The sequence below is a fragment of the Procambarus clarkii genome, chromosome 7 (genome assembly GCF_040958095.1).
Source record: "Procambarus clarkii isolate CNS0578487 chromosome 7, FALCON_Pclarkii_2.0, whole genome shotgun sequence".
NCBI classification, from domain to species: Eukaryota; Metazoa; Arthropoda; class Malacostraca; order Decapoda; family Cambaridae; genus Procambarus; species Procambarus clarkii.
This window is the reverse complement of record NC_091156.1, coordinates 12,933,298-12,961,141: the sequence shown is the minus strand read 5'-3', so window position 1 is coordinate 12,961,141 and position 27,844 is coordinate 12,933,298. Positions and strand designations below refer to the sequence as shown.

At 39.0% G+C, this 27,844-nt stretch overlaps 1 protein-coding gene and 1 long non-coding RNA gene across 2 annotated transcripts; one reads left to right on the top strand and one right to left on the bottom strand.

Moving 5' to 3' along the window:
- Positions 1-337: 337 nt before the first annotated feature.
- LOC123761294 (structural maintenance of chromosomes protein 1A) lies at positions 338-26,747 on the bottom strand. The gene is made up of 16 exons (XM_045747222.2): positions 26,610-26,747; positions 21,964-22,184; positions 21,440-21,588; positions 20,379-20,547; positions 18,876-19,088; positions 17,549-17,771; positions 16,818-17,104; positions 15,424-15,635; positions 12,686-13,682; positions 10,412-10,611; positions 7,664-7,796; positions 6,007-6,159; positions 5,336-5,530; positions 4,705-4,883; positions 3,862-4,039; positions 338-1,877 (listed from the first exon to the last, which is right to left on the bottom strand). The coding sequence occupies exons 1-16, from the start codon at positions 26,719-26,721 to the stop codon at positions 1,782-1,784; spliced, it is 3,717 nt and encodes a 1,238-aa protein (XP_045603178.2). The 5' UTR covers positions 26,722-26,747; the 3' UTR covers positions 338-1,781.
- LOC138356739 (uncharacterized) lies at positions 8,056-27,844 on the top strand. The gene is made up of 2 exons (XR_011224613.1): positions 8,056-8,541; positions 26,137-27,844. It is a non-coding gene; the product is annotated as an uncharacterized lncRNA (long non-coding RNA).

Genomic DNA, 27,844 nt, shown 5'->3' with positions numbered 1-27,844 from the left:
CTGGTGTGGAATGGGTTGATGTGTTTGGTACAAATAAACAACCAGTAGCTGTGGTAGATGTTTTGTGTAGACACATCAGTCCTCACTCCGAAGCGAAAAAAGTAACAAAAACGGATAAAACATCTACAATGTTTAACTTGTTTAGATATTTGTCAATGCCTTAATTATTCCCCTAATATCACCTCCCCCCCTTTTCTAAATTGGAGTCCCAGTGTATAAATATAATAAATAATAATATATTTCATTTTGTTAGGGATAGGCAACAGCAGCAGCATCCATACATGCATACACGCATATACATGTACATACATATATATATATACATGCATTCATGTACTTATATATATATATATACATGTACATATGCATATACATTATGTTAGGCTTACAGCTGTACTCCCATGGTGGAAATACTCACCCTCCCCATCATGCAACCCCACAACGGGTCCATAGAATTACCCAAATCTACCCAAATTTACCCAAATCCTGCTAGCATTACGTAAGTAATGGAAAAATATGGTACATTTACTCACTGTAATGTTGGTGCTGAATGCAGAACATGATCAAACTTATTTTTACTCTGAAATAATCTAATTTCATAACGAAATTAGAAGTAAATACATAGCAGGTGACGCCATAGGAAGTCGACGGTCCAAGCAACAATGTTGTGGAGCGACTTATCCAAGCTACATTGTCACCTGGAGTGTGTTTGCTGCCATATCAACCTCCTGTACACAGTGATCCAGTCGTTGCACTTCTTGGCTCAAATTGTCGCAAATTTAGGTAAGGTTAGTTTGGGTTAGATAAAGTTAGTTTGGGTTAGGTAATGTTGGAGGCAACTTTTCAAACCCATTGGCAATATATCTTGGATAAGTCGCTCCACAACATTGTCACTTGGACCCTCGACTTTCTATGGCATCACCTGCTACGTACATACTGTATTTACTTCTAATTTCATTATGAAATTAGATTATTTCAGAGTAAAAATAGGTTTGATCATGTTCTGCATTCAGCACCAACATTCTAGTGAGTAAATATACCATATTTCTTCATTACTTACATAATGCTAGCAGGATTTGGGTATCTTAAAACACTCAAGAAACTGTAAAGAAAAAATGCTCCTAGAATTTAACCCAGCTAACTGTAAAGTTCTGTAGATGGGAATATGAGTGAAGAAAAGACAAGGTGGTGTCGTGTAAGATCTCCCTGAAACATTTTATTTATCTCGAACCCCAAACTTTTCCTAAAAATATTACAAATGCAGTACTTCCCTCAAAACATTTCAGACATCTTCAACTGTTAACTAATGTGATTAAAAAGATCCCTCAATCTTAATTACAATGAGTGGAAAAAAATTTGGATTATCTCTGCGAGATATATGGTTATTACAAACAAGAAGTTGTGTACTATCAAATGTGACCTATTTCAATGGCCTTTCTCTTGCCACTGTAATTTCAAGTGGGAAAAATTTCTGGCTAAGTAACATAATGGCCAAATGCTATTAACTCATGGGCACTTATGGAACAAGATCTGCATCTTAATGTCACAATTGCATTGTCTTGGTAACAGTCACACACCTTCTCATAGAATATCCTGATTTTCATGATGATCGAAGATATTCGTAATGTTCCTTTGGGTTATTTGTCCCATAATGAAATCCTTGATTATGACTGAAATTTTTACTCTTGTTTCAGCATCTTAATTATCTAGGAATCTTTTATTGTTCAGTAACAGATGATGCTAAATAGTCCTCTAGGCCTGGAATCTGCCTTTTTTTATAATTATGTACCCAAGGGTTTGTCATGATTTTCAGTTCTCTGTGCTTGATATTTTCTCAGGTCCATTGTCAACACTCTGCTCTTCAGACACTCCCCTGGCTATGAAATAATGCTAGTTAATTTACAGTGGTACATAAAGGGAAGAATCTATATACAGTTTGTATACATCCATTAGCATTTAGTTGACATTATATTTAATACAATTTACAAAGACTATAACAAACATAATTACGGAGGAACGTACTACAATGCTATAGTGCTTGAGTGAAGGTGAAGAAAAGACCCAATACATGTGTAAGTGAATTAGAACAGAGTTTTAATACACTTATACATGTATTGGGTCCTTCCTTCACTTCCATCCATTAACACATGACCGATGGAGTCTCATACCCTTTAAAAAAGTCTGACCTACATCAATGTATATTTAATACACTATCTGTTTAACAATACTCATGTCCCTTAAATTCCGCACATTTGATGGTGCTATGTAGCCCTCCCGGCTTGGTGCCTTCTTTTGATAATTACTTAACTTCTCCCTTCTCCATTTACCATGCAATGTCAAATGCAATTTAGCACTGCAGGAAGTTGCATGTTTTGAGGTAAAACTCTTAATAAAGTAATTGTGATGGGACGAGAATGCAACATTATTATTTCACCAACCTGCTAAAACTGCTTTGCATCCCTTATCTAATCAATTAACTTGTATAAAAAAATCCAGATGGGGAAAACAAATTGCATAAGTTATTTGATACTGCACTGGTTAAATAATAAACAAGAAATGAACCTTGCCTTAATGTTGACCTGGCACATAAACAAAGGTGTAAATATAACGTTATTTTGCTGTAGCAGCTCTCTATTGATCCTAAAATGATTGTATATATTGAAGGAAGGAACTATCAGCGGAAAAGCGCCAAGCCTTTTGGTGCTTTTTTTGGAAGGAAGGGGTCAGGATAAGAATTTGGGATGGGACGGGAGGCAGGAATGGTGTCCAACCATTTGGACGGTCGGGGATTGAACGCCGACCTGCATGAAGTGAGACCGTCGCTCTACCGTCCAGCCCAAGTGGCTGGACTTGTATATATTGAGTGATAGTTCTGTAGTTACCCTGAAAGTAACTGCATGTTGTAAATTAATAATTATTGTTTTAATAATTAATGTTTTAATTTAGCATGTAAATTAAATATGTTCTCTATTAGAAATCACTTGGTCTATACAGTACTGTATATTATTACTATTGTATTGTATTTACAGAAAAAACTTAGCCTATATATAGTCAGTTTAAAAACTTTTAATGAGTTACATATTATTACTCATTAAAAGTAATAATATGGGGCCTGACAGCTGAGTGGACAGCGCTCGGCGTTCGTAGTCCCAAGGACCCGGATTCGATTCCCGGCGGAGGCAGAAACAAATGGGCAGTTTCTTTCGATTTGTCTGTTCACCTAGCAGTAAATAGGTACCTGGGAGTTAGAAAGCTGCTACAGGATGCTTCCTGGGGATGTGTGTGTGTGTGTGTGACAAAATTAGGATTAAGGACTTGCCCAAAATGCTATGCGTGCTAGTGGCAGTACAAGAATGTAAGAACTCTTGCATATATGAATAAATAAATAAATATATTATGTTTGTATAAAAGAATGAGATTTTTGTTTCGGTGATATATTTGAACTTTAATTCAGAGCCATCCATTGATGCCACGAAGAACACTTCATAGCCTAACTGTTCCATGTTGCTAGACACATCATAAAGCATAACATCACATACTCTGCAAGCCATACATTCCCTTGAAAAAATCTGCAATATCACATACTCCACAGCTTAAGGGTTAACTTTAAATGTGTTGAGCTTGCATAACTATTGCTTATGTCTTTACTATCTCAATACTTACATATGGCATTTAATTTATGTAGAGTACAGTACACTGTTTTCATTGTGTAATTGTGTATATGAAACCTACAAGCCAATATACTGCAGACTTAAACAAACTACGTATGCACAACTACACATATGTATTTAAACACAAACACCCATATACTACATTAGGCATTACTTTACACCAACTGAATTTTAATGCATGTCCACTTACATCAGGGCAAATTCCAATAATAGCATCAGATTTCTGGTAAAACTCTTCCTTTAAAGAGATGATGATGATTTGTACATTAGACTTCATCTTCGAAATATAGGATGTCACCTTTCCAATGTTGGTTTTATCCAGGGCAGCGTCAATCTCGTCCAATATTAAGAATGGAGCAGGATGATAACTGTTGATGAGATATTATTAAGTAATAATTATAATTATTATTATTTTAGGATAATACAAAAAATGAAGGAGTAGCCCATTAGGCATTACTGTATTTGATCACAGTAAACTTGTATGGTTCCTTCGTAACCATAGATCTAGCATACCAATAACTGTTGATGTGATAACAAGCATTCAAAATATTACCATTTAAAAAAAAAACTGAACATACCATTATCATGTGCATCATGTGCTGTCCTGGAAGATGGTGATGTGGTGTAGACAAAAAATAACAAAGAGTAGAGCAGTAGAAAGAGATAATCAGAGAAGCCCCAACCACACTACACAGGTACCCCAGTAGAGCAAAAGCCAGGCACCCTCCAATTCCTGACGTTTCCAGGACCCACTAATCCCTAGTCACCTCTTGTCGAAGCCAGCTGGAGACCCCAGTTAATGCCCCCAAAGCAAACCCGGAAATGACAGAGAAAAAACAAACGGTTTCCCCTATGACCTCGAGCAATTTATGTGCCGTAACAATCTGGTCTGTTGAATAAAATTGCCTGACAGCAAAATGTAACCCTATGGGTAGCAACTGAAACCCAGTTTTTCCAGCAACTCCCAGGTGGAGCAGAAGCCAGGCATCCGAACAGCATCAAGGTTAAACCGAGACTCCCAAGCCATCTTTACCTGTGGATCCCGAAGAGCAGTGACAGAGCAGCAATGGTTTTCTCTCCTCCAGATAAATTAGACATTGGCTGGAACCTCTTCCCAGGAGCTACACAGTTATAGTTGATACCACCCAGGTAAGGCTCTTCTGGATTCTCTGGCCCTAAAAATGCTTGAGCAGAGGGATTCTGGGCCAGTGCCTGTAGGGAGTAACAAAACAAGTTATACAAAAGCCCATAAGTGTGAGATCCCCATCAACAGTGCTAATTAAATGGCACTATACAGTCAAGTTGGAAAGCTATTTATGGACGAGAATTTGTGCTGAAATATAGTCTGAACTTTGTTTTTGGCAGTGAAAAAAAAGCACAATTTCACAGACTGTATACTGTATGTCATACAGACTGTATGTCCCAGTTTAGGGTAAGACTTCCTTGCTTATAACCCTTATAAATATGTATATGATTCATGTTCAGTATATTTAAATGTTGTCGATTCATTCTATAGTTACCATTAAAAAAATGAAGCAGGTATCTTTTTTTTTTATTAGCGTAACATAAAACAATCATAGTTCCCTCTAATGGTATATTTTAAAATATAATCCTTAGACTAATTTTCTGCATTAATAATCAAATAAACAAAAACCTAGAAATACCTTGTAAATGGTATCAATCTCATTTAACACATGCTCAAAGAATGTCATGAAGAGTTCGTAACGTGTCTTCTTGAGTTTTTCAAACGCCTGTTGCATTTTCTTAGCTTGTTTTCGGGCTGTGTCAAGATCATAATTTGTCTGCTGAAGTTTCTCTCTCATCACATCCAGTTGTTGTGTTGCTTTCATGTTTGGTATCTGAGGTAAGTTTATGAAAAGTAAGTAAAATATCTCGATAATCAAATTACATATCGTCTCTTAACAAAAATTAGCTGGTGATAAAACAAAACAAAATTCAATGCACAACTCCTGATGAGTTGGCCTGTTTTTATATGTTTTATTTTTTTATTTATATATACAAGAGTTCTTGCATTCTTGTAAAGCCACTAGTACGCATAGCATTTCCGGCAGGTCCTTAATCCTAATTTTTCCTAATCCTAATCATTTTCAAGATATCTAATGCTATACAAACACGAGACCATCTCTTCAAGTTTGAAAAAAAGGTATCTTGCAGAATTGACAGTGGGAAGTACTTCCCTACAGGGTAATAAAGTGTGGAACAGTTACCTGCTAAATTAGATGAAGCCATTACAGAATCTACCTAGAATTAGAAGCTAACAAACAATTTGTTAGACCAAACATAAAACACCACAGATGGGGCTTCCTATAATTACCTTAATAAGATCCAGGGTTTTCTTAAGATCATTAATGTGTCTTTGCATGTGTTCTCCAGTCTTGCGTATATCATCCAAGTCATCAAGCTCCTTGCGGTAGTTTGGCAGTGAAGAGTAGTCCATTACGATCCTTGCCTCCCTCTCGTAGATGACCTGAAATAACATTACACCACCATTCGGGCGACCTTTGACAAGCTACCAGTTTCTTGTCCTTATCAAGGCCACTAGAGAGAGAGATGGTGGCCCTCAGATAAATTTGGAAAACTCAGAAGGGAAGGGAACTATCAGGGGGAAAGCACCAAACATTATGGATTTGGGATGGGACGGGGGAAAGGAATGATACCCAACCACTTGGACGGCGGGGGATTGAACGCGGATCTGCATGAAATGAGACTGTCGCTCTACTGTCCAGCCCAAGTGACTGGGCTAGACTCTAGAGATGATAAATCTTAAAAATGTTGACCACCATAATTACCAAATAAAATATACATCTCAGTGGTTAGAGTTACGGGCTACCGTTCCGGTGGTCTGTAGTTCAAGACTCCTATGGCCCCAAGTGAATGAAATGTTATTGTCTACATTTACCCGAATTTATCCGAGGGCCACTAACAATAGTAGCGTCGACGAGGATAGGAAGTCGGCGGCTTGTCAAAGGTCCCCCCATTTACCCTGATGCAAATAACCCCTGATTTAGTGTGGTAAGCAGTTTAATTGACTAGGGCGTAGATCACCTAATACCTTCATGCTTAAGTGGCACCCCCAGGCATGCCTAAAGTCTCAATTGCATACCAGTTGCAGGTCTTTTGAGATCCTTCTTTAATGTGGGTGTTTAATGGTTAGTTAGGAGCTACTGCTCTAGTGGTCTATTGTTCGAGGCTCCTACTGCCAGAGTGAATGAAATCTCATCCTGTAACTATACTTAGGTAATTACCACTATTATCGATTGTTTGGTACTCAAACACGGCCTAGGTACCAATAAGAATATATCTGACAGCCTAGAGAACGTTCACCTCAAAGATAATTGGAATATTATTTAACACAGTGCAGAGTTACAAACCAAATAAGATTTCAAATGACATTTGACAGCCCAGAAATTGTTGTTAACACATTAGCCATAAACTTCCTAAAGCCAACATACGAGTCATAAATATACTACTCATCTACCACAACACTTAGTGAGAGAGCCAGAGGCCCATGCAGGAACTTCCCTGCAAAAATAAAGTTATGCTAGTTTCTCAACGTGAGTGACAGAGTGTGTGGCAGACATTAGAGGCAGGGTGTGAGTGGCAGACATGAAAGGCAGGGTGTGAGTGGCAGACATGAAAGGCAGGGTGTGAGTGGCAGACATGAAAGGCAGGGTGTGAGTGGTAGACATGAAAGGCAGGGTGTGAGTGGTAGACATGAAATGCAGGGTGTGAGTGGTAGACATGAAATGCAGGGTGTGAGTGGTAGACATGAAAGGCAGGGTGTGAGTGGCAGACATGAAAGGCAGGGTGCGAGTGGCAGACATGAAAGGCAGGGTGCGAGTGGCAGACATGAAAGGCAGGGTGTGAGTGGTAGACATGAAAGGCAGGGTGAGTGGCAGACATGAGAGGCAGGGTATGAGTGACAGACATGAGAGGCAGGGTGTCACTGGCAGACATGAGAGATCACTGACCTGACTGCTGATCTCGGAAGAAAACTCCAAGGTAGACTCTGACTCCCGCCCTTCTCCCTCAATATCGTCCATGTTGCCTCGTATCATAGGCAACATGATGTCATCCATCTTGCACTGTTTCAGAATCGAGTGTCTGTAAACCCAAGTGAAAAGGATATAACTATCAGAGAACATACTGGCTATACAGCTGTTATCCCTGCATTACCAGTCAGTGATTTATTGGAGTCAGTACAAACTATATAATTTGCATTGGCGCTAATACAAACTTTACAGGCTGAAACAGGTAAACTGGCGCCAAGGCTAGTTTTAACTTACTTCAGATGATTGAGTACCTGGTGCAGACCTTGTATTAGTCCATAGGAAGTGGACAAGGAACAACGTGTTAGGGAAGAAGAATAAAGAGATGAGAGATAATATCCGTGGTTTCAGAAAGCACGTTTTTTTCTGTATGGGGGAAAACGAGTGAATTGAGACGTGAGTTGCTGCGCGCGCAGCGGCTGGGGAGGTACTTAGGTTAGCCCGGCTGATCTACTGCCTCGCCCCGCCAGGTGTTCCAGACACCGTCGCCACCACCAGCCACGCCGTCAGGAGTTCAATGCCACCATACTCGTCATAAGTCTATCCAGATGAACCTCCTTGCCTCGCCTGGCCATAACTGTCGGCCTCGGAGGAGGCGCTGGGAACGACCTCGGGCTTAGCCACGCCACGTGGTCCCCCGCCGCCAGGAACTCACGGTCTTCCTTCACTCAGTAACGTTGGACCTTCCGTACCCCCTCCAATGGCACAAGTCCCAACCTGAATGCCTTCGTGGCGTCAGGTCCAGCCTCTTCAAACGGCGCCCTTGGGACATCCACGGACATCGCGACCGCCGGCTTCAGGTACAGTCTGGTTACTTTCGTTGACGCCGTCCCACTTCTACCCCCTATTTGGGTCTAATGCCAGATTCTGCCCTTCCCCGGAGGTGTGCCCAGTGCCCGGCTTGCCCCTTGTTACCCTCCTTCAGCGTCCCCGGCGCGGTCCACCCCCTTCCCCTTTCATCGCCCTTCCAGGTGATGTTAATGTTGAATAACATCTAATAGAAGAGTGAAGGCGCTAGAGACGGGTAAACTACACTCTATGGGAGTGCTTGTATGAGAATCTAGTTGAAATGAAGTGTAAACTGTGGGGACAAAGACACGGAGACACACTATATGGGATGCACAAACTACCGCTCACAGGATGAGTATGGGGTACCCAATAAACTACTAGTTACAGGATGAGGATGAAATGCACAATAAACTACTGCTCACAGGATGAGTATGAAATGAATCAAACAAAAATTTATAATATTAATTACACTGGTAACGTCTTGAGTACTAAAATTAGGTGAGTGGGTAGTTTACATTACTTATATGTAAATGTGAGTGGGTATAACATTACTTATAAAAAAGTCGCAGTAGTAAATTAAGACACTCGCCCCGCGCTTCGCAACCGATTAGGCCTGGGTTCGTATCCTGGCCGAGAAGGATCAACTTGGCGCCAACCCTTAACTGTAGCCTCTCGTTCACCCAGCAGTGAATGGGTACCCGGTTGTTAAACGATTTGGCGGATCGTATTCCGGGGAAAATTAAGATTAGGGACCTGCCCGAAACGCGATGCGTGTTAGTGGTTTTACAAGACTGTAAGAACTGCTGACTAAATAAATATATAAAAATAAGCCACGGGAATATTCATAAAGCTTAGATGAGCCTAGTGTAATGTAGAGCACTCACATTAAACCAGACCACACACTAGAAAGTGAAGGGACGACGACGTTTCGGTCCGTCCTGGACCATTCAGTCTCCGTGGTGTAGTGGTAAGACACTCGCCTGGCGTTCCGCGAGCGCTATGTCATGGGTTCGTATCCTGGCCGGGGAGGATTTACTGGGCGCAATTCCTTAACTGTAGCCTCTGTTTAACGCAACAGTAAAATGTGTACTTGGATGAAAAAACAATTCTTCGCGGCAGGGGATCGTATTCCAGGGACCTGCCCGAAACGCTACGCGTACTAGTGGCTGTACAAGAATGTAACAACTCTTGTATATATCTAAAAAAAAAAAAAAAAAAAAAAAAAAAAAAATTCTTAAGTCATTCTTAAGCACGCTGGAATACTGCTTGTGGGGGTCTGACGTCCCCCACACCCCACAATTTAAAGAACCCCGGGCGCGGAGTCCCCCTTTTTTGTTTTACTTTTGAATACAGCATAGGTTGCACATTTTTCTAATTCATTAGGGAATGATGTCCATAGACTGGGTCTTTTTACTTGCATGGAGTGTCTGCAAAGATTTAGTCTGACTATAAGGATATCAAGAGATATTTATTTCCGGTGTGATACTCATGGGTTCTATTACATTTCTCAAGGAAGAGCTTCAGAAACAGGAAACTGCTATTCTCTTTATGGGCATAATCCACTGACACAAATGGAGTTTCAGAAACAGGAAACTGCTATTCTCTTCATGGGAATAATCCACTGGCTCGCCTGGCGTTCCGCGAGCGCTTTGTCATGGGTTCGTATCCTGGCCGGGGAGGATTTACTGGGCGCAAATCCTTAACTGTAGCCTCTGTTTAACTCAACAGTAAAATGTGTACTTGGTTGTAAAACGATTCTTCGCGGCGGGGATCGCATTCCAGGGACCTGCCCGAAAAGCTACGCGTACTAGTGGCTGTACAAGAATGTAACAACTCTTGTACAAGAATGTAACAACTCTTGTATATGTAACAAATACTAACCTTTCCAGATTCTTCTTCTCTATCTTGGTCTCGGTGGAATTAATATGTTTTTGCAAACTGTGGATGCTTTTGTTGATAGCGGTTAGAGCTCGACGTAACTTGCTAATCTCCTCGTCTGTTTGATCACAGTCCGATTTCTTGGCCAATTTTTCATTTCGTAGTTTCTCCAGATTTTGCATACATTTGTCCAGTTCTGCAATCTGTTAAGTGTGAATCAAGACTTTTAGCAAGTTTTATTTAAATGAATTCAAGTGCACACGCGCGCACGCACACACACAGGGTGAACAAAGACAAACTCTTCAGCACGGGTGGAACACGAACAAGGGGACACAGGTGGAAACTTAGTACCCAATGGAGCCACAGAGACATTAGAAAGAATTTTTCAGTGTCAGAGTAGTTAGTAAATGGAATGCATTAGGAAGTGATGTGGTGGAGGCTGACTCCATACACAGTTTCAAATGTAGACATGATAGAGCCCAGTAGGCTCAGGAATCTGTACACCAGTTGATTGACGATTGAGAGGCAGGACCAAAGTGACAAAGCTCAACCCCCGCAAGCACAAATAGGTGAGTATATACACACACACACACACACACACACACACACACACACACACACACACACACACACACACTCACACACATAAGGGGGCCTCGTAGCCTGGTGGATAGCGCGCAGGACTCGTAATTCTGTGGCGCGGGTTCGATTCCCGCACGAGGCAGAAACAAATGGGCAAAGTTTCTTTCACCCTAAGTGCCCCTGTTACCTAGCAGTAAATAGGTACCTGGGAGTTAGTCAGCTGTCACGGGCTGCTTCCTGGGGTGTGTGTGTGGTGTGGGAAAAAAAAAAAAAAAAAAAAAAAGTAGTTAGTAAACAGTTGATTGACAGTTGAGAGGCGGGCCGAAAGAGCAAAGCTCAACCCCCGTAAAAACACAACTAGTAAACACAACACAACTAGTAAACACACACACACACACTAGGTGAGTACACAAATGATCGAGCTACAGAGATTTTACAGGAAAGAGGTGGTTGTGTTGACTGCATCTATATGGACCTAAAAAAGACTTTCGTCAGAGTACCACATAAGAAGAGGTTGTTCTGGAAACTGGAATACATTGGAGGGGGTGACAGGTAAGCTAACAAACATGGATGAAAAATGTTCTGACTGATTGAAAAATGAGGGCAATAATAAAAGGAAGTGTATCGTACTGGAGAAATGTCACAAGCAGAGTACCACAGGATTCAGTTCTTGCACCGGTAATGTTCACTGTCTACATAAACGATCTACCAGATGGAATACAGAATTATATGAACATGTTTGCTGATGATGCTAAGATAATAGGGAAGATAAGTAACTTAGATGATTGTCATACCCTTCAAGAAGACCTGGACAGAATAAGTACATGGAGCACTACTTGGCAAATGGAATTTAATGTAAATAAATGCCATGTTCTGGAATGTGGAATAGGAGAACATAGACCCCACACAACCTATATATTATGTGAGAAATCTTTAAAGAAGTCTGATAAAGGCAGAGATCTAGAGGTGGTTCTAGATAGAAAACTATCACCTGAGGATCACATTAAGAACATTGTGCGAGGAGCCTATGTTACACTTTCTAACTTCAAAATTGCTTTTAAATACATGGATGGCGAAATACTAAAGAAATTGTTCACGACTTTTGTTAGACCAAAGCTGGAATATGCAGCGGTTGTATGGTGCCCATATCTTAAGAAGCACATCGACAAACTGGGAAAGTGCAAAGACATGCCACTAAGTGGCTCCCAGAACTGAAGGACAAGGGCTCCCAGAACTGGAGGCCTCTAACCTCTAACCTCTACGAGGAGAGGTTAGAGGCATTAAATATGCCAAAAGTAGAAGACAGAAGAAAAAGAAGTGATATGATCACTACGTACAAAATAGTAACAGGAATTGATAAAATTGATAGGGAAGATTTCCTGAGACCTGGAACTTCAAGAACAAGAGGTCATAAATTTAAACTAACTAAACACAGATCCCGAAGAAATATAAGAAAATTCACTTTTGCAAACAGAGTGGTAGACGGTTATAACAAGTTAGGTGAGATGATGGTAGAGGCCAAGACCGTCAGTAGTTTCAAAGCGTTATATGACAAAGAGTGCTGGGTAGACGGGACACCACGAGCGTAGCTCATCCTGTAACTACACTTACGTAATATTGCGTAAAGATATTGCGAAACTTGTAACATATATGTTTACAATTATTATGAAATAATGAGCTGTACAAGTAACCTACCTGAATTATTTCTATTTGCTTGGCCTCTTCTAGAGCATCCTCATCGTGCTGCACAGAGCGTTTCCATTTGTCCACCGTAGCATTTGTGTCTCGTGTCTTTTCATATTCCAGCTGGTTTAAAATATGATTTTTCTGTTTGTCAAATTGTAAACGTCGGCTGGCATGATCAGAGTGGGCTTGCAACTCTCGCTTCTCATACTGACGAATGTTGGAGACCCCAATAGTCTTGCAAAAGTCTGCAAAGACGTCATCTTCTACAGTGTTTGTCTTCTCTTTTACCTGCCTTATGAGGACCTCCCTCTCCGACATGGCTTTCTTTATATCGTCCAGCAGTGGATGAAAAGTATTCAGTTCATCCTTCATGTTATCCAGTTCTTTCTGCAGTTGTGCAATATGCTTATCTGTGGCTTCCTTATCAGTCTTTGAGTACTTAAGTCGAGTCTCGTTGCCACGGATCTGAGATTCCAGTGTGTTAAGCTCATACTCCTTACGCAAGTTCTTCGTCACTTCTCGTAGTTCTTCTGATAACTTGACACGGGACGACTTCATTTTAGACAGATGTTTGTCATCCCATCTCCTTGCCTTTTTTTCTAGATCATAAGTGCCACCAGAGATAATGCCAGACTTGGCGAAGAATGTCCCATCCAGAGCCACGGCGTCGTACCTGTTCCTATCCTCCATCTCGAACGCTAGCTTGGTTGCATCCTCCACAGTCTCACACACGAGAACATTATTGGTCACGAACAAAACTGCCGGCTTGATCTCCGGCGGACTGTACTGCACCAGATCGAAGATTAGCTTTACATTTTTTGGGTCTGTGATGTCCCTTAGCCTTTCCTTGAGAGGCTTTACGGTGATGTAATCTAAGGGGAGGAAGGTCTCGCGCCCCACCCTCTGCTCCTTGAGGTACTGTATACACTGCTGTACTGTCTTCTCACTGTCGACCACAATGGCATCCATGTACTTGCCAAACACCCTTGTGATGGCCACTCTGTATCTGGTCCACACAAAGAAAGTATTCCGTTAACCTATCGACACCAGTGATTATTTTTCTATATAAATACATTAGAATACAAAAAAATATTTTTAGTTTATTCCACGCAAATGTGCAGAAAGGGTTGAAAATTTATTAATTCGTGGATGTGAACTCGCAGTAGGCCTACGCATCTAGTTGCAGGCTAAGTTACGACTAAATTACGATAATGAAGAAATTTAACAAATTATTATACAATGTTTAAAATGTTGTTATACAGAAAAAACAATACAATACATTCATCATAATAATTCAATTAACAAAGATAAATGTGAACAAAACTGATGATGTGTATATCATAAAACATGTTCGTAAATTCCTTCAAGGTCTGAGTAGAAGACGATAGAAGAAATGTAAATTACGAAGAACAAACAAGAGAAAGGAAAATAAAAATGCCAGTAGTACAGTCGGGTTCGTTCTCGACTCACATTCGTAGAATTCCGGGTTCGAATCCCGAGCGGAACAGATCGAACTGGGCGCATTTCCCGTCATTTAATGCGCCTGTTCACCTACCAGTAAATAGGAGTGAGTTAGTTTGTTGTGGGGGGTTGCATCCTGGGGAGGGTCAGTAATTCGACCTTGGGTGGACCTCGATATAAGACTAACATATATGTATACGATATATATATATATACATACGATATAAGACTAACATATAACAGGCAGCATATACTGCCTGTCTGTCCCCTGACACAATGAGTTGTAGAAACTATGAATTAAAATATAAATATGGAAAAGAGACTATGGTTAATATAGCAAACCATCTTGACTCTTCCGAGCTACGGTTCTTCTCAATAGAACACTTGCACAGTTTCCCTTGTTGTGTACCCAATAAAAGAATTATTTATACCATGAATATTATTATACACTAGAATGTTGTGCATAATTAAGTAGATCTAGGTTAGGTATTTTTGTTCCGTGGGCATTTATTTGTATTTTCAGTATGTGGGTGAAGCATTCACCCCACGTACGAGGTGCGATTCGAACACAGGAAGAGAGTGAATGAATGTTCGAGAAAAGTTCGAACATCATTTGTATGTCGTGTGTAAAGCGTTTTTTATTTATAAACAGGGTTTGGGACCTGGAATAACGAGCATTTGGCCTTTGTTGATGAAAATAGGCTGTTATATTTCGAGTACGTAGTTTTTAGTTCATTTATTATGCACCCTATACTCATCCTGTGGACGGTAGTGGAACGTGGGTAAAGCGTTTACAGTTCACTCTATTCGAGAAATGTTCAAAAGTGGTCAGTCTTTGAGAAAGGGGGGTGACTTCGACGAAGGTTCAGTAAAGCGAACAACCTTCTTGGTTGTATTCAAGCAGGAAATGGAACTGTCATCAGTTGTTAAAATCGAGCCGAAAACTTGCCAACATAAAATTCCGTTAATATCAGATGAAGATGCTGCAACTATCTCCTGTGTATAGATTTGATGGAAAAGCTGTACATAATATTTACAAGCTGACAAAAGTATGTTGACCAGACCACACACTAGAAGGTGAAGGGACGACGACGTTTCGATCCGTCCTGGACCATTCTCCAGTCGATTCGATTCTCAATCGACTTGAGAATGGTCCAGGACGGACCGAAACGTCGTTGTCCCTTCACCTTCTAGTGTGTGGTCTGGTCAACATACTTTAGCCACGTTATTGTGACCCATCGCCTGCAAGCTGACAAAAGACCATTAATATTCGGCAACACACAAACCTTTGATGAATGGGTTGACACATGTTAATCACGCGGTCGTACACCCCAGAGAACAACTCTTTAAGTCTCTCTACAACTTCCTGTTTTTTCTCCCTGGATGTGGCATCCTGTTGGGAAACCCGAGCCTCGTATAGTTCATTCGTTACTCTCTCCAGCTCTTGCTGAAGCTCTGTCAGCCTTTCCTTGCACTGTCTCACTTCTTCTGACAATTCCTGATGAAAAAGGCGAAAAAAGGCTAAAATGCACGTAAGTCTTTTTTGCGAAAATGTCACGAAAGATCATTATTTTACGTGTACTGTATTTTCATTAGCATAAGCATTCGTATACAATATGTGTATTTTTATTAACATAGGCATTCATATGTGTGTATTTTCATTAACATATGCATTCATATGCACAAAGAAATCCTACTAACGTGATATATACAACCCGTCCTCGACTCAAGTCCATTACATCCAGCAATCGACCCCACAGACACATTCATAAATCTTTACATGTTGTTCATTCAAAACGGGAATTTTCTCATATAAATTAATATTACAAGATATTAGCACATTGTGCATATATAGGCATAGGTTAGGTTAGGTCTTTAGGTTCTGTAGGCGATTATTTGTATTTGTAATACGTGGGTGAAGCATTTATACAACCCGTCCTCGACTCAAGTCCATTACATCCAGCGGTCGACCCCACAGATGCATTCATAAATTTTAATATGCTGTTCATTCAAAACGGGAATTTTCTAAAGTATAAATTAATATTATAATAGCATATTGTGCATATATAGGCATAGGTTAGGTTAGGTTAGGTGTTTAGGTTCTGGTGGCGATTATTTGTATTTGTAGTACGTGGGTGAAGCATTTATAGCGTTGTGATTCGAACAAAATTCGTCAGTGAAACACTTGTTCCGGATATGTTCGAACGTCAGCAGTTGTGAGTCGTGTGTAAACCGCTTTTCATTCATAAACAGGGGGTTTGGCGGGTGCATGGAATCACAAATAGTCGCCAACAGACCCTAAACACCTAACCTATGCCTATGTATGCACAAAATGCTAATATATTATAATATTATTTTATATTTGAGAAAATTCCTGTTTTGAATGAACAGCATGTGCAAATTTATCATTTTTAGCATGCTGTTCATTCAAAACGGAAATTTTCTCAAATATAAATTAATATTATAATATATTAGTATATTGTGCATATATAGGCGTAGATTAGGTTAGGTGTTTAGGTCTGATCTTTTGAATGAATGATCTTTTCTGTGTAACCTATTGCAAATTATGGAAGAGTATTTTTTTACCACAGTAACCTGCCACAGTGTGTGAGTACTTTTGCAGTGATAACTAAGATTGGCATACGCATTGGCCAGGATTTCATATCTATTCTGTACCTACCTCCCTGGTCCGGTTCTGTTCCCCCAGAGATGCCTCAGCTTGGCTTATGTACTCCACCAGCTTCTCTGACCTCATCTGGGCCATCTCTATCTCCTGTGTCTTTCGCTGCATTCTGTGCTCGATATCAGCCAAGCGTCGGTGGGCATTATCTAGGCGATCCTGGTCAGATTTCTGCTCGCGGGTAATCGAGTCCAGCTCCTGTGTGTATCTGGCCGATTTGGATATTGCTTCATTCTTAAGCCTGTGATACTCGTTGATTTGCGTATCTTCTAGCTGGATACTTAGACCTGTGAAAGACAGTAAAGACAAATATTAAGATACGTGGATTGATGAGACATGAAATTTGTACCCAAGGTTAAGCACTGAAACGAGGGAGTTGTTCAGCAATGTATAAAATTAGGAAACTGTGTCTTAAACTGCAATATATAGGTTATCTTATAAATAATAATTATTATTATTATTATGTACTCAAGGCATTAAAGTTAGCTGATATTCATATCCTGAAGAGTAACCAATGTGTATACCCTGAAATCTACCCGGTAGAATACATTTCCTAAGGGATAGCCGAATTGGCCTATACATACCCCTGAAGGCTGGTCGGATAGGCCTACACATATCCCCGTAGGCTAGACATACATACGATATAAGACTAACATATAACAGGCATGTCTGTCCCCTGACACAATGAATTATAGAAACTATGAATTAAAATATAAATATGGAATACATACCCTGACTTTCAAAATCCATCGCAACACTCTCTTCAAACTCTGCTCTTTTCTTCTCCACCTCCTCCAGCTTGGTCTCCAGTTCCTTGATGCTGTCTTGGTGTGTGTTGTTTTTGTTTACGGCTTGGGTGAGAGACTTGCGGGCCAAGTCGGCACTTTTCTGTAAGTGCGTCGTTTTCACCTTGGCCCCAATGACAGCCATTCGCTTCTTATTTACTTCAGTCTCCTGTAATATACACAAGTACATTATGCATACAGAAGTAGCCATTATCTTGAGCTCACCTTTTCACCAATCAAAAGCATTTGGACTAAACAGCAATTATCTTGAACTCGCCTTTTCACCAATCAAAAAGCATTTTAATTAAACAGCAATTATCTTGAATTCACCTTTTCACCAATCAAAAAGCATTTGGACTAAACAGCCATTATCTTGAGTTCATCGCTTAATCAATCAAAAGAATTTGTACATAAATGCTACACAAACATATTTATTAAGAAATACTGAAGCTATGAAAAAAAGAAGCTAATTCTCATTAGCTTCAATATAAAGTTTCTCGACGTTCAGGCACTGTCATTCATTCGACATTGATTTATTGATTTATTTATCTATTTATTTATTTATATACAAGAAGGTACATTGGGTTTGTAAGAATACATAGCATAGTATTTACAATCTTGTAAAGCCACTAGTTCGCTTTACAATCAACAACTGTTTAATAATTGTAAACAAAGCTGCCAAAGATTGAGAAAAGATGGACAGGTTCGTAAGTGTTTGCGTAACTGCTTCGTGAATCTCGCCGAAGGAATCTATACAGACAAAGTCACAATAACGTGGCTTAAGATGTAAAGACTAAACCACACACCAGAAGATGAGGAGACGACGTTTCGGTCTGTCCTGGACCCCTATCAAGACAATCGACTTCATAATGGTCCAGGACGGACCGAAACGTGATCGTCTGCTCATGTTCTGGTGTGCGGTTTAGTCTTCAAGCTCCGTATATGCTGTATGTGTACACAAACCAAACCTGTCAAATAATAGCTTTGGTTTTTGCAGTGTACTTATACAATGTTGCATGGGACATGCTGTTGAGTATCTGTACCAGAAAATCTGAGCTTGATTCTTGCAAGGTCGGCGTTCGATTCCCCAATTGTCCAAGTAGGTAGGTATCATTCCTTCACTCTTATCTTCATATCTCAGTTCCTTGTTCTCATATACCTTACAAATACTATCTATTCACACTAGCTTAATGCTCTCTTCTCATAGTTCCCTTTCCTTTTTGTTCTTTATTTTTAGGTGACACTAAATTCCTTTAAAACATGACACACTTACCAGTTTTCTGATGTCCTGATCAATCTTGTTCACTTCCTCAGACACTGGAGTATGCTGTTGTATCATCTCGTTTAGCAGCGCCTCTGTTTGATCTTTACTAGCTATCTTTTTCTCCAACGTTTTCTGCGTTTTACGTACTTCTTCTTTCAGATCACTAATTTCATTTTGACTGTGGTACAGTCGGAACAGCTCCAGCTCCAACTGCTTTTCTTTCTGGGGGGGGGAAGTATATTTTGTAATGGACACGTAATGCAAGTCAGATAGCGCCTATAATGTCAACAAACTACGGTTTACATATACTACGCATCATTCGCGTGTCTCACGACTTAAATTCGTGCACTGTGTATTGATAAATTTCCCCCAGAATAGGTAATAAATACAGCCCGTGCTCACGATTTGCCACTCTGCAAAAAAATAATGCAACTGTTTTGTCTAACGTGCGAACCTAAGCAACCCACCTAGCCTTTAAAGGCCTATGTATAGATTAAATATGTACGTGTATGTATATATGTATACGTATATATATATACGTACATGTATGTATGAGAATGTGTACATGTATATATAACAATAATAATTTTGTAACTAGCGTCAAAAAATTTTATTTGCTTAGCTAAACGAACTAGAGGGTTCAGTTCCTGAACCGATTATGTGCTTCTGTAATCCTTTACACCACCGCCCACCGGATGGGTATGGGGTGCATAATAAAAAAAGAATTGATATAGAAAACGATGATCCGTTACGGTGCTTTCTGTTTAAGTAATACGTCGAATTTGTAACAGATTGTTTTCGTAACAAATTTGACAAGTTGTGGGGTGAGTGTAGCAGAACGAGATCATTGTTACCTAACCTGAATTTACCTGAGGGCCACTAATACTAGTGGCCTCGATGAGGACAGGAAGCCGGCGGCTTTTCAAAGGTCTCCCCCCCCCCCCCGCCCATTTGTTAGTGCTAGTGGCTTAGCAAGAATGTACTACTCACCGGGCCAGCACTTTTACCCCTTAACAACTCATTTATTTATTTATTTATTTATTTATTTATATACAAGAAGGTACATTGGGTTAGAGAGAATACATAGCATAGTATTTACAATCTTGTAAAGCCACTAAAGCTCATTGTATCTTCATGTATATAAATAAATTAAATAAATTCATGCAGTTGAAATAAATTATGATTGCAATTAAATTAAATATGACATTCAAATGGAAAAAATGCAAATTTCATAAAAGCTTTCTTACTTGCCTAAAATAATAATAATAATAATAATTTGTAAAATATCATACAGTGGTTAACTGATTTGATCAAGCCATTAATATGCAAAGCGTGTCAAGCCAAACTCAAAATAATTCTGAAATTAAATTATTTATAGATTTGATGGGGTAAACACTAAATACCAAACGAGAAGTAACGTACTATTATACAAATTATCTGAACAATTGAAGGCGAGATACTTGAACAGATTCATTGGTGGTAAAGGAACGGAAAGATCGACGTATGACTTACCACTTCATTCTTCAGCTTCAGGTATCTTTCAGCTTCCTCCTTCTCCTGCTCGGCTTCTTTACGTTCAGCAGTCATGCCTTTCTTCTTCTTGAATGCGAACTGGGTATTCTCCTCTGCCTTCAGCATTTCAGCCTTCAACTTGTCGTACTCCTCCTTCAGTGCTCCAGACCTTGGATTGTTGTTGTTATTTTAGATTCAGCTACTCGGAACAAAATGTTCCAAGTAGCACGGGCTAGGGTGAGCCCGTAGTGGACTTACCTGGCACAGGAGCGGGGCTGAAACTGTGACCTTGGATTACAAACGACCCGATAATAAGTTCATGGGGCGTCTGGTGCATTTAAACACATCACAAGTCACAATAACGTGATGGATCCATGAGAGAATATCGAGTCCGTATAATGGTATAGAACTCACGTTCTCAGACTCCCTAGAAACACCCCTTTTAAGCCATTTAAAATGCCTAGGTCCCAATGGTTTTAGCAGTTTTTTTTAGTTTAGTTCATTTATTATGCACCCCATACCCATCTTGTGGGCGGTAGTGGAAAGGGTTACAGAGGCACATAATGGGCTCAGGGACTGAACCCCACAATTCATTTAGCTAAGCAAGTTACAATCTTGATGAGCTAGTTGATAGCATGTGGTTAACCTCTCAGAGATGGAGAGGCCTCCAGGGGGAGCAAATCGTCATGGCTATTGATGATGGATATAGATTGATGATTGACTGGTTGATTATCTGGACTGACTGACTGGCAAAAAAATAAAGCACAAGCAAGATATTGCTCTAATACATAAAAAATTTTATATTACTAGGACACCAAGTAAGTTTATATTCACATAATACACGTTTACCCACTGATCTCAAAGAACTTACCCCACTGATCTCCTCAAAGAACTTACCCACTGATCTCCTCAAAGAACTTGCCCACACTGATCTCCTCAAAGAACTTACCCCACTGATCTCCTCAATGAACTTACCCACTGATCTCCTCAATGAACAGATCTCCTCAAAGAACTTACCCACTATTCTCAAAGAACTTACCCACTGATCTCAAAGAACTTACCCACTGATCTCCTCAAAGAGCGCAGTTCTCTCCTTAGGATTCTTAATGGCAATGCACTCGACAGCTCCCTGGAAGACTAGGAAGTTCTTCGCCTTCACGTTAATTCCCAAACTCTCAAGTTCCTGCATGTATACCTTCATGCTCACAGTCTTGGAGGAAATAGAAAGCATTACATTTTTTTACGAAAGCAACTAGTGTTAATATAAGGCAAAATGTCCCCACGATGAAATCCAGCCACAGAACATGCATAAATAGGCACCATACACGTAAGCTCAATGAGGCTATCTTTTATGCCATTTTAAATTGAAGGAAATGCGGTATAGCCAAATTAATGTTACTGGTGCAGGCGATGAGTCACAATAACGTGGCTGAAGTATGTTGACCAGACCACACACTAGAAGGTGAAGGGACGACGACGTTTCGGTCCGTCCTGGACCATTCTCAAGTCATCCCTTCACCTTCCAGTGTGTGGTCTGGTCAATATAATGTTACTGATCTTTAAAAAGCCATAAAGCTTGTTTTACCTCGCCATTGATTTTGTGATCCGACGAGGAGCCATGAACCAATCTGGTGAACCGCATCTCCGTGTCGTCATCCATACTGAAGACGGCCGTCACTTGGGCCGAGCGAGAGACCGGTTGACGAACTGAAGCGCCGTGGATAAGATCACTCAGCCGGCTGACTCGTAAGCTGGAAGTCTTTTCTCCCATAACAAAGGAGATGGCGTCCATGAAATTGGACTTCCCTGGAAAAGTCATTGCTGAATTATGATCTATGATGTTTTAAAATAACCGCAATGCTCTTATTACAATTTATAACTTCGAATATCACTTAAGAAACTTTGATGATATCGATCATTATCATCAGAGGAAATGAAGAACAATGGATATTAACAAAGCTTTCAGGCATTCATGAATGAAGGAAAATATGGTACCGTTAAAAAATATAGCAGAAAACAAAATATAAAAGGAGACAATCATAAACTGAAATACAATATTGAACAATTGGATGAAATGGAGGGTGTACAGTTGGTAAACAATGGATACTTTTAGTTCAAATACACAATCGTGTAGTGATTTATCGATCATTTAATAACTGCAAGTTGTGGTTGTGGTTTTTAGATTTAGCTACTCAGAACGAAATGTCCAGGTAGCAAGGGAGCCCTTGCTACCCTTGTAATATTAAACCTTGTAATATTAAAATATTAAACCCTTGTAATAACTAAGACAAAACAATGTTTATATGTGATAACGTCTTCCTCTCTTATGAGTCACTTCACTCTATTTCCAGTTATATACAGTACCTCTGTAAATAAAATATGGAAAGTACCTCTATAATAAACTATTGTAAAAAAAAATTAAACCCTTAATACAAGATGAAGGGGGAGGGGGATTATCAAGGAAAAGCACCAAGCCATTACGACTATATAGCACTGGGAAGGGGTCAGGATAAGGATTTGGGATGGGACGGGAAAAAGGAATGGTGTCCAACCACTTGGACGGTCGGGGATTGAACGCCGACCTGCATGAAGCGAGACCGTCGCTCTACCGTCCTGCCCAAGTGGTTAGGCAATGCAAGATGAAGATGACGTGCTAGGAGAGAAGACCCCTCGCCTGCACAGCTACCTGAAAACCGAGCCTGTGTGATAAAAATTAATTACAATTCTGCCTAATCTGAGGAATTCAATTTGGTTTTATTAAAGTGAGGATAATGCTGGTATTCACTGTCACACAGGACAGAGGATCATACACAAGTCAAGAGGTCTAAACTGTAGGCTGAAGCACGTACATATATCATGGTTACAATCGACTATATTAGACAGTATACATGTTTCAATTTACGAATATGTAAATCCAACTTTCTATTGTGCATTGTATTGTGCATTGGGATGGGTTCATAAGAGATTCAGCTTAAAAATAAAATAAATAAAACCGTTCTTCATTTTTTAAAATGGACAAGCAAATTTAGGTTAAATTGTTAGGATGCCGCCCAGTAAACCAGATTCAATGAAATAGTTACACAGTTGGTGATACAATAGGCCAGGAGGTCTAAAAATCTTTTACGGTTTCACATTCAGAATTGATCATACTACAGAGTGGTAGACGGTTGGAACAAGTTAGGTGAGAAGGTGGTGGAGGCCAAAACCGTCAGTAAGTAATTATCAAAAAAGGCACCAAGCCGGGAAGGCTATGTAGCCTTCCCGGCTACATAGCCTTTCCCATTGTAGCCTTTCTAAGCCTTGAAAGGCCTTTATAGCCTTTCTAAGCCTTGAAAGGCCTTTGTAGCCTTTCAAAGCGTTATATGACAAAGAGTGCTGGGAAGACGGGACACCACGAGCGTAGCTCTCATCCTGTAAGTACACTTAGGTAATTACCTAAGGAATTACCTAAGTGTACACACACGTAGAGTGTGTGTGTGTGTGTGTGTGTGTGTGTGTGTGTGTGTGTGTGTGTGTGTGTGTGTGTGTGTGTGTGTGTGTGTGTGTGTGTGTTTAGTGGGGGATTGCCTGTCTATAGGGTTCGTGAAACTCTTGACTAAATTGAACATTAGACAAAAACGCCCTTTGCCAACTAGGCCTAGTATATATATATATATAATATATATATATATATATATATATATATATATATATATATATATATATATATATATATATATATATATATATGTCGTACCTAGTAGCCAGAACTCACTTCTCAGCCTACTATTCAAGGCCCGATTTGCCTAATAAGCCAAGTTTTCCTGAATTAATATATTTACTATAATTTTTTTCTTATGAAATGATAAAGCAGCCCTTTTCTCTATGTATGAGGTCAATTTTTTTTTATTGGAGTTAAAATTAACGTAGATATATGACCGAACCTAACCAACCCTACCTAACCTAACCTAACCTATATTTATAGGTAAGGTTAGGTTAGGTAGCCAAAAAAAGCTAGGTTAGGTTAGGTTAGGTAGGTTAGGTAGACGAAAAAACATTAATTCATGAAAACTTGGCTTATTAGGCAAATCGGGCCTTGAATAGTAGGCTGAGAAGTGCGTTCTGGCTATTAGGTACGACATATATATATATATATATATATATATATATATATATAATATATATATATGAATATATATGAATATATATATGAATATATATGAATATATATATATATGAATATATATTCAGGCTTGTTCGCATATATATATATATATATATATATATATATATATATATATATATATATATATATATATATATATATATATGTCGTACCTAGTAGCCAGAACTCACTTTTTGGCCTACTATTCAAGGCCCGATTTGCCTAATAAGCCAAGTTTTCCTGAATTAATATATTTTTTCTAATTTTTTTCTTATGAAATGATAAAGCTACCCATTTCATTATGTATGAGGTCATTTTTTTTTTATTGGAGTTAAAATTAACGTAGATATATGACCGAACCTAACCAACCCTACCTAACCTAACCTAACCTATCTTTATAGGTTAGGTTTGGTTAGGTAGCCGAAAAAGTTAGGTTAGGTTAGGTTAGGTAGGTTAGGTAGTCGAAAAACAATTAATTCATGAAAACTTGGCTTATTAGGCAAATCGGGCCTTGCATAGTAGGCTGAGAAGTGCGTTCTGGCTATTAGGTACGACATATATATATATATATATATATATATATGTATATATATATATATGTCGTACCTAGTAGCCAGAACGCACTTCTCAGCCTACTATGCAAGGCCCGATTTGCCTAATAAGCCAAGTTTTCCTGAATTAATATATTTTCTCTAATTTTTTTCTTATGAAATGATAAAGCTACCCATTTCATTATATATGAGATCAATTTTTTTTATTGGAGTTAAAATTAACGTAGATATATGACCAAACCTAACCAACCCTCCCTAACCTAACCTAATCTATCTTTATAGGTTAGGTAGCAGAAAAAGTTAGGTTAGGTTAGGTAGGTTAGGTAGTCGAAAAACAATTAATTCATGAAAACTTGGCTTATTAGGCAAATCGGGCCTTGCATTGTAGGCTGATAAGTGCGTTCTGGCTACTAGGTACGACATATATATATATATATATATATATATATATATATATATATATATATATATTATATATATATATATATATATATATATATATATATATATATATATATTATATGTCGTAGCCAGAACGCACTTCTCGGCCTACTATGCAAGGCACGATTTGCCTAATAGGCCGAGTGATTTTTTATATTTTCAATAAATTGTTTTCAATTAGTTTATTTGAATTATTATTATTATATTAAGAACATAAATTATTGACTTAGTTGTGTTAGTTTAGGTTAGGTTAAGATTGGTTAGGTTAGGTAAAGATAGGTTAGGTAGGGTTGGTTAGGTTTGGTCATATATCTACGTTAGTTTTAACTCAAATTTAAAAAAAAATTAACTCATACATAATGAAATGGATAACTATCATTTCATAAGAAAAAAAAAGTAGAATAATATATAAATTCTGGAAAATATGGCTTATTAGGCAATTCGGGCCTTGCATAGTAGGCAGAGTAATGCGTTCTGGCTACTAGGTACAACATATATATATAATATATATATTTTATTTTTTTATTGTACTGCCTAGCCTAATGTTTATAACAATCACATATCACCCGATATCTTGTCAGATATATAATATTAATCAAATATTAATTACATTTTTTTACAGTATTACACGTATGGGCAGGGTGGAAAACCTTCCATATAGACTCCCTGGACATAGGCATCAGTGGAGATTTAAGAGGCTTGGAGGTCGTCAAGAAGACACTTATGGGGTCTCCTTCATCTTCAACTTACGTAGGTGCCCTTAATTTGGCTTAGCTCAAAATCAACCAAGGAATCTTTACACTAATTGATAATTTAGGTATCAATCCACCAGACTGGAAAATTCACGCCGCAGTGAGTGTTAGTTTCTTAATGACGGCTTCTCCGGCTCCTTGCTTAATTACGCCAGCTTATTAACACTTAGCGTAACTTTCAAGCTTCAATGACATAGAGCTAATAGCATTACCTCCGGAGAACTAATTGAAACAATTAGTCTGGAGCGCTAACATTTCCCTAACGGCTCCAGTTAGAAAAGAAAAAGATTTCCGGTGGGTTGCTGCGGCTTCCTCCGGAAAATCTCAAAAGGTTCTCATTTACCTGAGCCATTGGGGCCGATGACAGCCGCGAAGGATTCCAGCGGCCCAATGCGATGGAAGCCACTGTAGGACTTGAAGTTCTCCAGCTCTACGAACCTCAGTATGGCCTTCATCGCCAGTTACTGGTCGAAAAGTCCACCCCAACACGCAGTGGTCTCACGCGCGACACGTGGCTGGCCTCCTCCTCCTCCTCCCATACTCTCGCGGATTCTCTTTTTCTCTATACAATAAATTTTTAAGATTATGTGAACGCTATGCATGGTAATATTGTAAGAGTGTTTATTGCAATTAGATATAATTCATGATTCAAAATATTTATGTGTTAACTCACAGGATGCTTTTAATGGAATAGCGAATTTCAATCTCAACAAGACGGTATTCTCAAACTTTTAAGCCGCAGTTTTGAAGTGAATAACAGATATTGATAAATTTAATACATTCATTTAACAGACATTTATAAATTTAAAAAACTTTCAATACACTTTCTGCAAAGGAACATCGTATACAAGTAATCATAGAGCTGTGTAACCTCAAATGTTGATACCTAGGCTGTTCATTAAATTTTAACACATCATTATAGTTTTTACTTAACAATTCGCTATACCATTGTAATCAAAACTATATATTTAGTAAATTAATTCGTGAGGGCAAATCAATAACAGTTAAATTAGCAAAATAACGGGATTTCTATCATTTTAATGGACAGAAGTGAGCAGTTATAATTTTAAATTTTAGTCGTAAATCCAAGAATAATGTAATAATTAGACTTGATGTTCATATAGAAGTATATAGATACCGGTGAGTTAGTTGACTGTTGTGGGTTTCATCTTGGAGAAAGTCAATTGTTGGCTATAGGAAAGGGGGAAAGAGATCTCGATTAGCCTAACAATTTACCTTTGTGTTGAGCTATTTGCATCTGGTGTATGCACAATGAAATCACAAAATACGTGTTATGCCTAGTTTACATTTGGATATAATTTAGCTCACATCCAGTGGGTGGCATTGGAAGGTTTACAATCACACCTATCCAGCGTTTGATTGGTCCCCATCACCAATCATTAGATATGAAAGAATATCCTCAAACTCTCTCATTCCTTTCTCATGTGTATTTAGTCCAATGTTATACCTTATAGATTCATTCTCTACCGTAAGATGTTACAGAAAGGAACGAAAATAAAGAGTTCTCAGAGAAGATCTTGTAGATCCTCACTGAACACTAATATTTTCCTCACTGAG